General features: G+C 38.4%; 1 protein-coding gene across 1 annotated transcript; it reads right to left on the bottom strand.

Annotated features, from left to right (window-relative positions):
* Positions 1-14,854: 14,854 nt before the first annotated feature.
* Positions 14,855-16,584, bottom strand: LOC113272078. The gene is made up of 2 exons (XM_026521984.1): positions 15,973-16,584; positions 14,855-15,901 (listed from the first exon to the last, which is right to left on the bottom strand). Exons 1-2 carry the CDS (start codon positions 16,582-16,584, stop codon positions 14,855-14,857), a joined length of 1,659 nt encoding a protein of 552 aa, XP_026377769.1.
* Positions 16,585-17,166: the final 582 nt, after the last annotated feature.

Consider the following 17,166-nt stretch of genomic DNA (forward strand, 5'->3'; position numbering starts at 1 on the left):
CTTAAGGATACGGTTGTTATGTTCAAGGCTTCTAATTGGTTTCCAACTTCAAGTTTATACATCTTAAGGCTTCTAAGGCGTCATCCTTATCCTAAGCAAGTATACAAGATAGTACCTCGTACAATCATCTACGAAGTTATAACCATCTTTTACCACAGTGGTTTGGGTTGAACTCATGTCAACTAGCCTAACTGAATTAATTCTAAAGGCTTAGAATTACTCTGAACATTTGTGCTAAAAGATTTTATAGCATATTTTGATTCTTCACAGATTTCACTTTTGTGTTCAAAATCCAAACTAAATTTGGGTGTGAATCCTATGCTAGCCAGTTAAGCATTGACTTATAAGTTTACGGTTCCAAGTCTACCACGTAAAACAATCAATCACACAAAGATATCACAAGAATCAACTACGTTCACATCATCAGTTTTTCCGTTAAGCTTATATAGACCCAAAGTCCTATAACTCTTGCTTAAAAAATCACTGCCTAGTTACAACAAGTTTTCCAGATTCATTAAGATCTTAAATATTTTTCCATCTACAACAGAACAAGATACAAGATTTTCGCATATGCTCGGAACATGAAAACTTCATTCAATGTGAGAATATACAGATATGAGCTTCTGCTCGACCTTTTCCTTTTATGCAACCTCTATTGCATTGAGTTACTCAATAAGAGTTTCTCGACATCCCCTATCCTATGATAGGAGGTGAACAGGTCTCTGTTTCAACAAACATTCTTGGTGGCTCCAGAGTCCACCTACTGATCTCTCACATTGGTTATTAAAATAACTTCCGACATCATGCCACCAAACTCGTTCTAGTTTGTTTCAACTAAATTAGCATTAACTTTCTACTTATTAAGGTTTTTATGTTGTCTACAATTTACTGCCGCGTGGCCAGAAATTTTACAAACATAACACTCACCCTTAACTAAAGTAATTCCGGATTCAGGTTTACGAAATACCTTTATCATGAAGACCATGCTTAGAGTTGCGTTCGATGTTCTCACCTTTGCCATCTTTGGAAGATTTGTTTCCAACCACATGCGGCTATTAGCCATGTCCCTCGGAGATGACACCTTTATTCACAAATCACAATTCCAAATCAGAAAGTAAAATATGAGTTTTGAAGATAACATCTATATATACAAACTTCGTTTGAATCAGCGTTTCAAAAAACTCATGGTTACCCCACAAAAATTAATTTAGTTAACAACAATTTTCTGCTCGTCAGAATTTTTCAGAAACGTTTTTCTGTTTTGTAAAATATCAAAAAAATACTTTTACAACTCCAAAAATTCTGAAATTTTACTCGGGTAACTATCAGGATGTCTACTACGTTGTGTCAAAAGGGTTCATCGAAATTCCTTCTAGATTAAAAGATAAAATTGAAACTCTACAGCTGACCAGAAATTCGTTTTTGTTTTTCACTCCACAATTAACATCCATGATTCACAAACCAATCAATCGTTTTCGATTATTACGGGCGCTAATGTCTTAAGATTGTTGGGTGCAATAATCAAAAACAAAGAAAAATCAAATAAGCAAAAGTTATTGATACTTAGCTCCTTTATAATGGAAGTGATTGCTTTGACGAAACGAACAAGCTCCCCGTATCTCCGCAACAGCAACAAGGCAAAACTTTGGAAAATAGAGTGAGTCACGTGTTCAACACGCTGTCTTTAAGACATTAGCGCCCGGCTACACTCAAGAGTGATGCTATAGCCCTCACAGGACGGATATCTCCAGGATAAAACACCCTAATACACCTACTACTAGCATATGTAGTAGATGCTCAACTTGAGCTTGGCAACTCCGAAAAAACCGTTAAGGTAAATCGCGAATGCTTAAAAACCGCTATAAAATATTTTCCCTTAGGGGTCCCTCTAAAATATAGAGCAACCCCTTTCCCATAGATTTTACAAAAGTAGTGAATTTCTTTATATAATTGACAAATACAACTTAAGAAGAAAAACTCCCCGATGTGGGACTAAAAGCTTTATATAGTTTCTTAAAACTACTAAAAATTGGAAACTCCACGATGTGGGACTAAAAAGTTTCATTCACAAAATAAAACAATAAATTATAATTTTTTATTAAAACTTTAAAAAAATATTTTTTTATTAATCGTTTTCCAACAGTACATACCATTTTACTAATAGAAGTAGAGAAAGAGATTATAATGGCGGCACATTAAAGATCTGAACTTCCACTTTCCCCTTTCTTCATTCTTCAAATTACCCCAATCGATGATAGATGACACTAAAGAAGTAAAGAAAACAAAGGAAAGAAGAACAAAACCCGTAGATAAACTAACTCTATGGCGTTTTGTGTTTTTAGCAGATGGATTATTAGAGATGAAGTGGGATTTTGATGGAGATCGTAGTAGATGGGATTATTAAGGGAGAAGATAAACTAAATCCATGGCATCTTTCGTTTTTAGAAGAAAGAATAGAGATGAAAATGGAGGGTTTAGAGGTTGTAGTACTGGTAATATGTACTAAAACCAATTTATCTTGCCGTTAATAAAATTACACCTTTCTCTGCTGATTATTTTTGTCAGCTAGTGCGAGTGACGATTCACGCTGGGATGTACGGAGAATAACAAACTTTCAAGAATCTTCTGCGACTCCTTTCGCTTTAACAAAAACAGAAAATCATAACACGTGTGAAATCCGTTTTGTGATGTAGTAAAAGAATCCATTATTTTACCTAGTTTGATTGGGGTATACCCAAATTAATTGGGGTATACCCAATAAGACAAAATCTGATCATTATGAAATAAAACCAAACCACCTCTTAACTTTGTATTTTTTAAATGGCTAATATGTCATTGTTTAATTAACACTAAAAATTCTGATTAGGTTAATTAATTGAGTTTAGATTGATTGAATAGATTAAAACTTAGGAATTGAAATTATGAAATTTTGTTTTTAATTGAACTTTTGTGGGATGATTTTTGATGAGTTTTTTTTTTCTTTTTAGAATATCCCTTGCAATGAAAGTGAAGTACACAACCGAAACACTTCTAAAAGGTCATTGCAAATCTGTTGTATGAAATCATACTCAAAATCAAAGAAAAAATCCACACTTTCAGTTCTGAAAGTATGAAAGGTCGGCAAGGTCGACTAATGAAGATCATGCCGACCATAGTAGGCTGACAAGGTCGACGAATGAAGAAAGTGCCGACTTAGTACGGACGGCAAGGTATACGAATGGAAAAGATGACGACTGTAATATTTTTGACACACATGAGACTGTTATAAATGCGTAGGTAGTCGGCATGGTATTGATTTATTACCTTGCCGGCTAGAATTTAGTCGGCACTGTAGTAATCTTATAACCTTGCAGACTTTGGTTATCCCAAAAAAAAAAACTGAATTCTAATAGATGCAATTCACTTTATTCATGCAATTTTGGTTACTACATTGATTCAAACATAAAATACAACTCCTTGTCGACGGAAAAACGAATGCACTTAGCATGTGCATCAAGCCTTTGAACCCCTAGGAAACCCTAGTTGACGAGTTATAGTCTCATGAGGGTTTACATAAAGGTTTACCCACAAAACCTATACAAAAACTTGTAAAGCCATCAATCTTCCTCCTCCGAAGACGATACAACATCCAAGTAGTCCGGGTTATCCTCCGGGATTCTTTCTGCCAAGAAGTGATAGCTTGCATCGAATGCGAATGCTTCCCCCTTTTCCTCCAAGTAGCGCGCTTTCACGACTTCGTGCTACAAAAATACAAAAACAAACTTACATTTGTTAGTGGTGTTTCATTGGAAGATAAAACAACATGGATCATGTAAAATAAGCCAAAAAATTACTTACAAATTGTGCAATGGACAAGGTGAAGGGGCGAGTGTTAAAAATCGAGGTTGGAGGGCTAAAAAAGCAAGTATCGCGTTTTCGATGATTAGGTGCCTCTCATGGACTTGTTGAAAACTTCTTGCATTAGGATCCCCAGACTCTTAGCTAAATTTGTTGTGTACCCTAGCCCAAAAGGTTGTGGAATCCACCCTTTCAGAGGATTGACGTCTAAGTCGTTTTTCCGCATACCAAGCTTTGGTGATTTCCAAATCTTCATTAGAATCAAATGAAGCCATTGTTATATGTAGAGAGCTATTGGGTGAGTTAGATGGAAAGTATGATGATATGAGCTTTGGAGAGTGTATGCAAATAGTTGTGTGTTGTTTTGTGGAGATAAGTAGTGTATTTATAGGATGGTGCCCAAATTTGGCCGTTATAGTGTATAAGTACAAGTCAAGCAATGCAATTGTACTTGTACTTGCAAATTTTTGAAATTTAAATCCGCCGACACTGTTTTGTTTCCCCAGTATGCCGACTAAGACCGGTCGGCATGGTCGGAATTTTGTTACCATTCCGACCTTATGATGATTTTAGGCATCAGGAGATCAGTTTCTTCTGTGTATCCGCCGGAACTGTATTTGGTCACTAGCATGCCGACTTTGATATGACCGGCAGGGTAGGAAATTTATTACCATGCTGACTTTATGCCTATTAGGCATCAGGAGAACATGCAATTTTCTGTTTAACCGTCGGAACGATATTTGGTCATTAGGGTGCCGGCCATGATGTGGTCGGCAAGAAACATATTTTTAAGCATGTCGACTTTATGATGATTTTAGGCATCAGGATAAGGTTTTTCTGCAACAAATAGCCGGCATGGTAGATAATGTAATACCCTGCCGGCTGCGTAACAGCCGGCAAGGTTGTGATCTGAATACCCTGCCGATCCTGGTATGCAAATAATTTCTGGTGTCAGGGCCGGCAGTCTGAAAGTTCAAAACCATGCCGGCCCTGGTGTGGTCGGCACTGTAAATTAAAAAAATCATGCCGGTATAAACATTGAAACTTTACATACCTAAACAAACCATTCATTCAACAACTAGAAATCCAACACTTTTTGTCCAAAATACGAAAACATGTCCCATAAACCTTAAAAAAATATTTTTCCACACCATTAACTTAAACATTTGTCCACCACAACATAAAGAAATAAACTAGGAAAGCATTCATTCACCACCACGACCACGACCCCGTTTAGGAACACTACCACTACTACTACCTTCACCACCACGACCGCTACGAGCCCTCTTTTTGTCAGCATTCAGCTTGGATTGGGCTTCCCTCCTGGCTTTTTCTTCCCTCTTTACTTCAGCATCAGCTTGCTTGAACAATTCATGAGCATCCTCATTGTCAATATTGCAAGCATAATCAATGTGCTTGCTTTCCTCATCAATCGACAAAGGCTCTCCTCGGTCTTTCGCACAACAAAACATCTTCGCAAAGGTCTTCAACTACTCATTCTATTTTCAATTAAACAACAAAAAATTAATAAAATGATTCGATAATGTAATCTTAAAATAGTAAGAGAAACTCTAAAATACTTACAAAGAACTTAAGACTTGTTGCTGGGTCTTTCGATGCCATCGTCCTCTTACGAGCCAATTCTTCAGCAGTCATTTCCCTAATCACATTAGGACGAGCCCAACCCAAGTACCACGCCATGTATCTCTCACTAGATTCATTACCGGTGGTCACCTCGTCCAAAAGACTCACATCGATGTTACGGCCACGTCTATCGTCCCAATGTTCTAGAGCTGGCGGTGGAGCGTAAGCGACGTTAATAGTTTTCTGGGACGTGGAACAGTCATCCTTTAACAAAGTAAATAACGTATTTTCTTCATCGAAATGAGGTTCTTATTGGACGTAACCCAATTGTCACATTAACTGATGTGGATCGTACATTGAATATCCCGGTGATCACAACAAGGGTCCATAGTATATGCATCTTCGTCTCTCCTTTGGATTAAACCTTGTTTTCTAGCATCTCGATACGGATCAAATATCACCTCCTCCGAAGTCAATTTATCGATGGCGATTCGGAGTTTCATAATATTTTGCGGCATGTCCTTATCCTGAGTACCCTTAAAACTGTACGTTTGCGCTCTTGGATTATCAACCGCAACATTCGCATCCACTTTGACGTAGGAGTTGGTTTTGAACAAAGAAGGGAAGTGCTCATATATCCAAACCTATGCAAAGAAAATTTTTAGTAAGAATCTTATCTTACGAGAATTTTGCAAATATAAATGATTTAGACAATAAAATTACCTGGAAGAGACATGTGTTTCCATTAACTTGCGCAGTGAGTACCCTAGAACCCTTTGTCAACTCATTGTTCAAGAAGGCGACCACCGCAGTACCCCAAGAATATCACGCATCTTATCTAAGGAATCAAATAACTGCAAGTAACTGGCGTCGACCAAGCTTCCGGAACTGTCGGGGAAGATACATTTTCCCAGGACGTATAGCAAATAAGCTGACGCGGTAGCGTTGATTCGCACTGGGTTCACCCTTCCTTCCTTATCAAAGATTTTCTTTGTCTCCCATAATGTGTCCCTCAACTTCTTCAAATTAAACTTCTTGCTTAGAAGACCATCCTTCTTCTCAAGCATAGACTCCGTCTCAATCTGATTCCAACCGAACAATTTCTGGCTCAATTTGTAAATATCCTTAAAAGAAAACTTATTATCGAATCCGTCACTGACTATTTTTTCATCAACCTCGAGGCCTAGAATTTGATAAGCATCATCGGGAGTTATCGCCATCTCACCGAATGGGAATCACATTGTATCAGTATCTCTGTAGAACCTCTCATAGAATGCAGATACAGTAACTCTATCATGCTCAATATTCGAACTCTCCACCGCAGGCCATAACCCGGAGTTCTTGACAATCACTTTCACCTCCTCACATTCTAGATCAAGATCCCAAGTATTAGTCACTGAACACTAAGCTTGGTGCCTCATGAGACGGACGACATGCTTGTGATCCTAAATACCGAAAAACAAAATGAAAAGAAATACAAACACTTGACGCAAATTTAAGATAGTTACACACTTGAATAAAGAACAAAGACGTATTGAGATTACTTACGATAGTATTATGGATCGTACATGCCCATGAGTCTTTGTATCCAAAAAGAACATTTCCACCATCTCTTGGGGTCCCCCTTGGAAGCTCACCTTTTTCAGTGTAAGCATCAAGTGAGGGGGAGGCATGTGAGAATAAGATGGTTTAGTGATCACCCTCTTCTTCGTTCCGGTTTCAGTTGAAGCTTCGGTTTGTTGAACATTAGCTTGACTTTTTTCTCCATCGCCTTCTTCTTCTTCTTCCACTGCCTCTTCAATAATTTCTTCTTCGATTTTCTTATATTTATCTCCATTACCATCATCATCATCATCATCACCTCCTCCAACATTAGGCATGTCTTGATCACCATCATCATCATCATTGTTACCTCCTCCAGAAGCCGGAGTGCTTCCATCAACATCATTATCATCACCTCTTCTACTAGATGGAATTGATTGGTCTTCATCTGGAGTCTCGTCTGAATCACTGGGTTCCGATGGTGGTTCAGAATCATTCGTTATACGGATCTTTGTCGTTCCCAGCACAACGTATGCCCCTCGATGTGTTGAAGTCAAGAGTTTTTCACCAACACGAGGAGGTCTTGAAGGAGGACTAAGAGCTTTCAGAGCTTTCTTCTTTGCCTTTTCCAACCTGAACAAGAACGATTAAGAAACAAAATTATAAATCGGCAGGAAAGACAAATATAACCAATCCGGGTCGACTATAACATATATGCCGGCTAAACTGTAGTCGGCAGGGTATCATTCAAATAACTTGTCGGCTTATAACAAATATGAACACAGGAGATACGAGGATTTTCCACATTACAGGTCGGCAAGGTCCATTACCTATACATTGCCGGCTAACAAACAGCCGGCATGGTTTTATCCAAATACCATTCCGGTTTTAAAATTCAAGGCATCAGGAACCAATATTTCAAAACAAGTAGCCGGAAATGGTAAAATATTATAACACGCCGGCTTCATTAAACAAAAACTGCCGCCGGCAAGTTCTTCAACCTTAGAGCTTGCCGTCCTGCTAGTAGCAGTTACAGATACTAAACAGCCGGCAAGTTCTTCAACCTAAGAGCTTGCCGGCCAACCATAAATATGAAATGTCGGCAAGATCGATAACATAATACCATGCCGGCTAGATAACTGCAAAATCAAAGATTCGATTTTTCTGACCTAATTTGACATGCAAACATGAAATTGAAGTACTAGAGTGAGTTTAAGTAAGCCCTTATTTTCTTAATCGCATCATTTCTCGTGTTTCAGTAGCTGCGAATTCTTCTTCTTCAACTGTTTTTTTCTTCTCTTTTTGTTGAACTAATTTTGCAAATTCGGTGTTGTATTCATTGTGCTTTCTATTTTTTTGTTTCATCTTACTAGCCATAGGTCTCGGCGTATCCATTTTTGAAGATTAATCAGAATTTTTGAATCGACGATCCACTCGATTTAATCGTCGAGTTTTGTTGATGGTGGTGGTGGGGAGGTCGGCATGTTGTGGAGGAGAAGAAGAAGAAGAGAAGAAAATGAAATGAAAAGAATAAACTGATTTAGGGTAATTAGAAATTATATAGGGTAAGGATAGTATTGTAACTACATCCATATTTGGCCTCCCCTTAGTAAGGCACTGTGTCCATATAATTATGGGGGTATACCCCAATCAAGCGGGTATAGTAATAATCTTTTTTATTTATTATTTTAATAGTTGACCGATAATAAAATAAAAAGAAATTACGCCATTAAACTAATCCTACTAAAAATGCTGAAAGAAACAGAAAGAGGCACTATGATGGGCATGGGATCACACCACACTATCAGAATATACGTGAAAAGGCGGTTGATGGATGAATTGATTAGCAATCATTTAGCACCTGGATATTCTGTGCCCAGAAATTTATGCGGCTCCCTTTTTGGTGGTCCCATGGCTCATCGTATAGAAATCACTATCATCAAATCTAATAAAGAGTCTCCCAAATGAATTGAATATTCAAGACACGAGTGGTGGGCCCAAAGATGATCAAACAAAACGGAGTATTTTAGAATGATTGTTTCCGCATCAGCAGATCATTGGTGACGACAGCAGTCCTTTTAAATCGTAACAAAACATCTAACACCTGAATTAAAGGAATCGATGTTGCCACGAGGATTTGTGGGAAATTGGTGTGAACTGTCAAATGTGAAGCGCGAATATTTGGATTTCATTTTCGTTGGGACCTTGGGCACAAGAAGTGTTTTCCTGCCGATAAAAATAACTTTAGAATCAACAACAAGCTGAAAATGATTTAATTCTAAGTTTTTAAACGAGCTTTATACTTGCATGATGGTGGGATGAAGTGGTTAGATGCATATGGACGCATACATAATCTTCGAGCTATATTGCCGAAAGAAATTTACCAAAAAGAAAAAAAATCTTCAAGCTATATTTATCTTATAATGCAAGTGTGTTTTTTTATTGAAGTGATTGATTATCAATATGATTGCATCATTTTTTTATGTCTTTGCTGCATGTATTTGTTGGGTGTACTACAAATGCATCCTTAGCAAGTATTTGGGGAAAACGCGTGTAGAACGGTTTCATATGATTCGACATGCAGGTTAATGCTAACCTGGCTTGTCTTGGACCGCTGCAGGTCAGGTATTACTGTACAGCAAGTGAAGCACAATGATTGTGCGTCACAGTATTGCAGGCCAAGTCAGTACTCCGCCGTAATGGTGCAATGCGAAGCCATAATAGCGCAACGTAAATTATAATAACGCAACGCAAGCCATAATAGCGGTATGCTATATAGACCATCAAGCACTAAGATAGCGGCATCCTGCAGGGCTAGTGAAGCGCAAGAGTAGCGCTACACTGTAAAGCACATTGGCTAAGTAACGAAGTTTATTGGCCGATACAATAAGGGTTCATTGAGGGATTGGCAAGACGTAGCCAAAATGACAGATGCAACATGCGATGTTGGCACCGATGCATATCTGTAACAATCCTACCTTCCACATAACCCTAGCCGATGATTACATAGAAGGTACGTCGTTAATTTTCTGCAACAAGGTACATAACCACAGAAAACTAGGAACACAGTTCCGTTACAATTATATATGCAGAACGGAATTTTATTTCTTAACAAAATAATAAAGATGTCTAAAGAATTGAAACAGTGTACTAGACTTCAATAATATAATCCACCTTTAAATACGAACTAACAAAAGAAAATTTATAATGGATTCTATCCAAAGTAAGTATTCCCACTGCCTCACAACTACATAACAGAAAACTAAATAAAAGAAGAAGTACGGATGTCCATCCTCAGTTAGATATCTTCAGAATATCCACCGGAACTGGAATCAATCAAACTCTTTCACGATTCCTAACAACACCTGAAAAATAATCAACGGGAGTTAAACTCCAAACAAGTTCACTGAGTCATGAAAACATATAAAAATAGTATACAAATATATAGCCAACCCGAATATCATAAGAAATTAATTAAAGTTACAGAAGTCACTGCGAAAATAAACTAAGCCTCCCCGTTTAACAAAAATCCTAACAGTAAAATCCAAAAAGAACTGATTTCTAGTAAAACTTAAACCCCCGTGCGACACCGGAACCTATCCGCAATTCACATTGTATGCGTCTGGGACACATCGGCAACGTCTAACACCCATTTTTATAACTCGTCCGGGACTTATCCGCAACGACTAACAAACATTTTTATAGCTCGTACCGGACTAATCCGCAACGACTATCACACCTATATATGTACTAGGAACGTATCCATAGGCCACCTCTTTATGGGATGAGATTTTTCTCCCTTCCTTTAGTGACCCACTCAAAACCACCTAGCTAAGGGTCTTACTACTCAATTGCAATCCCCACTTATGAGTCCTTCAATATTTCAAAATAACTGCAAAATGCTGACGAACACACTAGGAAAAGTCCTTATGTACCGTCAGTACCAAGTCTCCACTAGCTAACAGCCTAACAATCAAAACTAGTGCTCTCCCTTGCAGTAAGACTTCCTAGAGTTACTCCCAGTTACGCCAACGACATTAATATCCCACTATTACTGTAGCTATCTATCTCTACCATTAAGTAATAGTAGTCCTTCGTCACTACAGTCCTAAGATACATAGGAATCCCCCTAAACGGTATGCACGGAGCCACTGTACTAGTCCCCTGCTGCCAACAATGCTACCATTAACGCCACTTCACATAGACCGACTAGAAATCTGGCTAGTAACCTTATCACGAGACTTATATAACTAATCCAATGATTATCCATAAACACGGCAAACATAGCCAAATGTATCATAAAGTTTCAACTACATTTTAAACACAACACACTAATCACTAAGCAGCAAACAAATTTACATCTAGTTTGACTATTTAGCTATCAAGCCATCAGGTTCACCATCTCATACAACTAATAACTAAAAGAACTCACTTCACAGACAACTAGCAAAACTAAAACGGTTTGATTAAGAATAAGAAAAACAATGAGATACGAAACTCAAGCATAAATTTAGTTCACGAGATATTTAGTTCCTACTCTTACATATCCGGGACTAAGAGATCTAGAAAACTTGCCTCAAACCAGCAGCACTCAAGTTTTCTCCACTTACCCACAAATGTTTCTTTCTCTGATCCTACCCTATAGCAAATAAAAACGGAGGAACAAATCTTATTAATAGCTGAAACTCAGTTACATACTCAGTCCAACAGTTCAAACAGTTTAACCCTTACCTCTTTGATCGACTACTTGATAAATCAATTTTTTTTCTCTGACAAATTTAATTAATGGTTTGATATCAAGCTGCCTCCCATTTTCCTTCTTGTTTCCTTAGGTTAAAAGTTTTCTTTATAAGTTTTCACTTCCAGACGATAAGGTCTTCAAAGAAAAGGTCAAAAACCTAATTTTTTTTAACCACTTGGGGTATGGCTGAATAAATACTAAATCTCACTAAGGGTTCTACCATTCCTAAAACCAAACCGTGTACATACCCTGTATTTTCTATAGTTTAAGAATAATTACAAAAAAAGAATATTACAGTCTACCCCACTACAATAGAATTTCGTCTCCGAAATCAAAATTACCTCGTCATTGAGGATATATGGATGAGAACAACGAACGACATCCTCACGTTCCCAGGAAGCTTCCCACTCGTTTTATGGATTCCATTGCACTTTGACAAATGGAATTTCCCGAGACCGTAGTTGTCTAACTTGTCGTTCTACAACACGAATACCCTTAACTTCATAGGTGGCATCCGGTTTCACAACCACCTCCTAAGGTCTGCTTGTTGATCTCGTTCCTCATCTCTTAAGTGCCTACGTAGCATAGATACATTAAAAAAGTTGTGCACTCGAGATAACTGCGATGATAACTCTAGCTGGTATGCCATATTTCCAATCTTCTTAGTTATAGGGAAAGGTACAATGAACCTAGGAGCCAATTTTACTTTCTTCCCAAACCTCATTACTCCTTTCATGGGAGACATCTTAAGTAGAAATTCATCTCCAACTTCCAGCGGCAATGGTCGTTGTTTCCTATCCCCATAACTTTTCTGCCTACTCTGGGATTTACGAAGACAATGCTTAACCACTAGGATCTTCTCCGTGGTGAGCTGAACCAAATCAGACCCAAAAAATCTCTTTTCACCAACTTCTACCCAGCATACTGGTGAACGACAAGGTCTTCCATAAAGAGCTTCAAAAGGAGCCATACCAATATTCGACCGATAACTATTATTGCAAGCAAATTCCGCCCATGGTAAATAATCACCCCAATTTCCTTGGAAATCTAGCACACACGCTCGAAGCATATCCTCCAATATTTGATTAACTCTCTCTGTCTGACCGTCAGTCTAAGGATGAAATGAAATACTAAAATCGAAATGCGAACCCAAAGCTTGCTGAAAGCTTCTCCAAAATTTGAAGTGAATTGAGCACCCCTATCAGAAACAATTGAGACAGGCATTCCATGCAATACCACAATCTTCTCTACATAGAGATTGCATAATCTATCCACGCTGTAGGTAGTATGCACTGGTAAAAAGTGTGCGGACTTAGTCAAACGATCCACTATTACCCAAATAGAGTCATGTCCTCTCTTTGATCTCGGTAGTCCAACTATAAAATCCATGGATATATTATCCCATTTCCATTACGGTATTGGAAATGATTGTAATTCTCCAGCTGGCTTTTGGTGCTCAATCTTAAATTGCTGACAAGTTCGGCATTTAGAAACGTATTCTACAATATCTCGCTTCATACTTTTCCACTAAAATTGTCTACGCAAATCCTTATACATCTTTGTAGCTCCAGGATGAATAGTGTAGCGACTACGGTGAGCTCCATCTAACACCTCACTTCTCAACTGGGCATCCAAGGGTACACATAACCGACCTCGAAGTGGAAGTCCACCATCCATCCCTACGACAAAATCTTCACTTAAAACTGCATCTCCAAGTAGCTTCGTACACCAATCATCCTTGGATTGAGCCTGGACGATACGGCTAATAAGTGCAGGTTGTACTACAAGATTACTCAAAAATGCTTGAGAAGTAGAAGAATTCTTGACGTCTAAGTCAAACTCAGCAACTGTCTCCAACATCCTCCACTCTTCCACCATCATGGAAGCTAACAAACCCCTTGGTTTTCGACTCAAGGCATCATCTATAACATCTGCCTTTACAGGGTGATATTGTAAGACAAAAGTATAATCATTTATGAGCTCCATCCATCGACGTTGTCTCATATTCAAATCCTTCTGTCAAAATAGATACTTGAGACTCTTATGATCAGTGAAAAGCTCAAATCTCTCGTCATACAAGTAATGACGCCACAACTTCAGAGCAAAAACTACCGCTGCCAACTCCAAGTCATGGGTTGGATAATTCTTCTCATGAACATGCAATTGCCTAGATGCATAAGCAATAACCTTACCTTCCTGCATCAAAACGCATCCCAATCCTAGAAGTGAGGCATCTGTGTAAACCACTAGCTCCTTTCCTTTTTAGGGTAAGGTTAAAACTGGTGCCGAAGTAAGCTTAGTCTTAAGCTCCTGAAAAGCGTCTTCACACTTAGAATCCCAAACAAATGATATTCCCTTCTTAGTTAGGTTAGTAAGTGGTCCCGAAATTCGAGAAAAATCCTTAATGAAACGGCGATAATATCCAGCTAAACCAAGAAAACTTCGAATCTCTGAAACCGTTGTAGGTTGTTTCTAACTCAGCACTGCCTCAATCTTGGAAGGGTCTATAGAAACTCTGGATTCAGATATCACATGCCCCAAAAACTTAGCTGATAGTTGCCAAAATTCACATTTCGAGAACTTTGCAAATAACTTATGGTCTCTCAAAGTATGCAACACTAAGTGTAAGTGTTCCACGTGTTGTTCCCGAGTCTTTGAGTAAACAAGAATATCATCAATAAAAACAATAACAAACCGATCTATAAAATCTCTAAATACTCGATTCATCAAGTCCATAAACACTGCTGGTGCATTCGTAAGCCCAAAAGGCATCACTAAGAACTCATACGAACCATAACGAGTCAGAAATGCAGTCTTAGAAATATCTTACTCTCTAACAAGAAGATGATGATATCCTGATCGCAAGTCGATCTTCAAAAACCATATAGCCCCTTTAAACTGGTCAAATAGATCATTAATCCTAGGTAAATGATACTTGTTCCTTATCGTGACCTTGTTTAGTTCATGATAATCAACATACAATCGTAACGAACCATCTTTCTTTTTCACAAATAACACAGGAGCACCCCATGGTGAAGAACTACGACGAATAAATCCTTGACTCAAAAGCTGGTCAATCTGAGACTTCAACTCCTGCATTTCCTTTGGAGCCATTTTGTAAGGTGCACGAGCAATTGGTGTCGTACCTGGTTAAAGTTCGATGCAGAACTCCACTTGCCTACTTGGAGGTAATACAGGAACCTCTCGGAACAAATCCCCAAAATCAGACACCAAAGTTATACTCGCAATATGTAGAGACTCATTATCTACTACTCTACCCTCATTATGGCTAAGGAAAGCTTCTACAAACAGACTTCGAGATGTAGTCTGTACCATTACCTTAGATTGACCCGTATTTTCAAAAGTGATTGTCTTATCAGCACAATCCAATTGCACAAAATTAGAAGATAACCAGTCCATCCCTAGTATTACATCGTAAGGAACCATCTCTAACACATAAAGATCCGCCAAGTGCTCAACGTCACCAATCATAATAGGACAAGCATCGACCTTGTTACTCAACTCTACCATACTACTAGTAGGGGTGGAAACACATAATGGAATATCACACACTTTCATAGAAATATTTACCATGCGAACTAACTTAGCTGAAATAAAAGAATGAGTAGCTCCGGTATCAAATAAAATACTAACAGGCTCTCCTAAAATAAAGAAAGTACCTCCCAAAGTAGCATTCTCCATCTCAGAAGGTTGCACAACAAAGAGTTGACCCTGTCCACGAGGCTGCACATTACGGTTTGCAACCCCAGTGTTTGGTTTCTCACGTATATCTGTTGTCTGAACTTTCTCTTTGGTACATTCTGATGCCTTGTGCCCCCTTTCACGGCAGTTATAGCAAAACCCATAGAAGTTAATTGGTTTGGCAGCAAGAGCCTCGCCCTCAGCTTCCACTACTTCCCCTTCATTACCACCGTTTTTCTGACCACGGTTCCCTTGATTCCAATACCCCTTTCTTTTCTTCCCTGGATGATCACCTTTTTGAGTGACATTCTGGGTATGCTGGTTCTTACCACTTCCATGTTGACCTGAAGAAACCTTTGACGCACGATCAACCTTATTGTCCTTCTTCAAGTATTCCTCATCCCACTTATGAGCTAAGAAATCTTTCTCAATCTCTCTGGCACATTCAACAGGACTAACATATGTGTCAATCATATGATTTGCAACAATATGCCTCTGATATACAGCATTCAGACCATAAATAAATCTACGTCTATTTTTCTCTTCAGTATCCACCAAGTGAGTACAAACATCGACAATCTTGAGTATTCAATTTCATACTCTGCAACAGATGAAGTACCCTGCTTAAATGAAAGAAACTCTCTCTCCTTAGCATTTCGAATACTCTGAGGAAAATACTTGTCATCAAACATAAGAATGAAGTCTTTCCATGTCATGGTGGCATGATCCAATCCACGTGAAGCTGAAGTCCACCAAGTATGAGCATCTCCAGTGAGCTCAAAGGTAGCTAATCCCTGCTTGAAGACTTCTGTGCAAGAAGGTCCTATGGCCCTAAAAATCTTGACCATATCATCCTTCCATTCATGGGCTATCATTGGGTTATCAGACTTTCCAGAAAACTCTTTCGGGTTCAACTTCTTGAACTGAAACTGAACCTTTCTATACCTATCTTCCTCAGTTTCAGCAGGCGGTCCTTGGTTCTGTTGATTGTCGACTTGTCTAGCATTTTGGTTCATAACAGCAGTAGCGACTGCTCGGTCTATTAACTGGGTCAGTTGTGCCATATTCACATTCACAGTCTGATTTCCTAATGTTGGTTCATCTCCATCAATAGGACCACCATTTCCGGTACTATCTCTTCCAGTACCAGTACGTCTCCAAGTACCACGCCTTGACATTCCTATATAAGTCAATGATAACCTTATAAAAGAATACAATAAATATACTAATTTTTAGAGCATAGGTCGGTCAACCTCGCATGCGTTTCTATATCAATCATGTTTGTCAATGTTAGTGATCAAAACTATAAAGTCTTCATTTCTAGCCTATTAGCTAAGTCTCGGACTAGGATAGGAAAAGTGTAGTTGAGCTCAAGGACTTCATGGTGATTCATAGACAACGACGAAGATCTACACCAAGGAACCATGGAAATTTATCAACAAAAAGGTATGTGAAGACTTGAACTTATCTATCACTCGAAAGTCTATCTATTCTTCTCCTACTTCTTATGAGACCAAATTCGTATGCTATATAGACTAGATCATATACACTTGATATTTCGAGATGAGTATCCATTGCTTGTCTTTTACTCGAAATCATGTGTTGGTAAAGCGTTTCGCTTTGATCAGGTTTATCTTATACACTTGATATTTCAATCACTTTGGAAATTGCTCTGACGAGAAAGGTCTTTTGTTTTTCACGACTGAATATCGCCCCCTGAGAATGTTTCTATGATTGAAATGAGAGTTTAGATTATATAA

Source organism: Papaver somniferum, chromosome 4 (assembly GCF_003573695.1).
Source record: "Papaver somniferum cultivar HN1 chromosome 4, ASM357369v1, whole genome shotgun sequence".
NCBI lineage: Eukaryota > Viridiplantae > Streptophyta > Magnoliopsida > Ranunculales > Papaveraceae > Papaver > Papaver somniferum.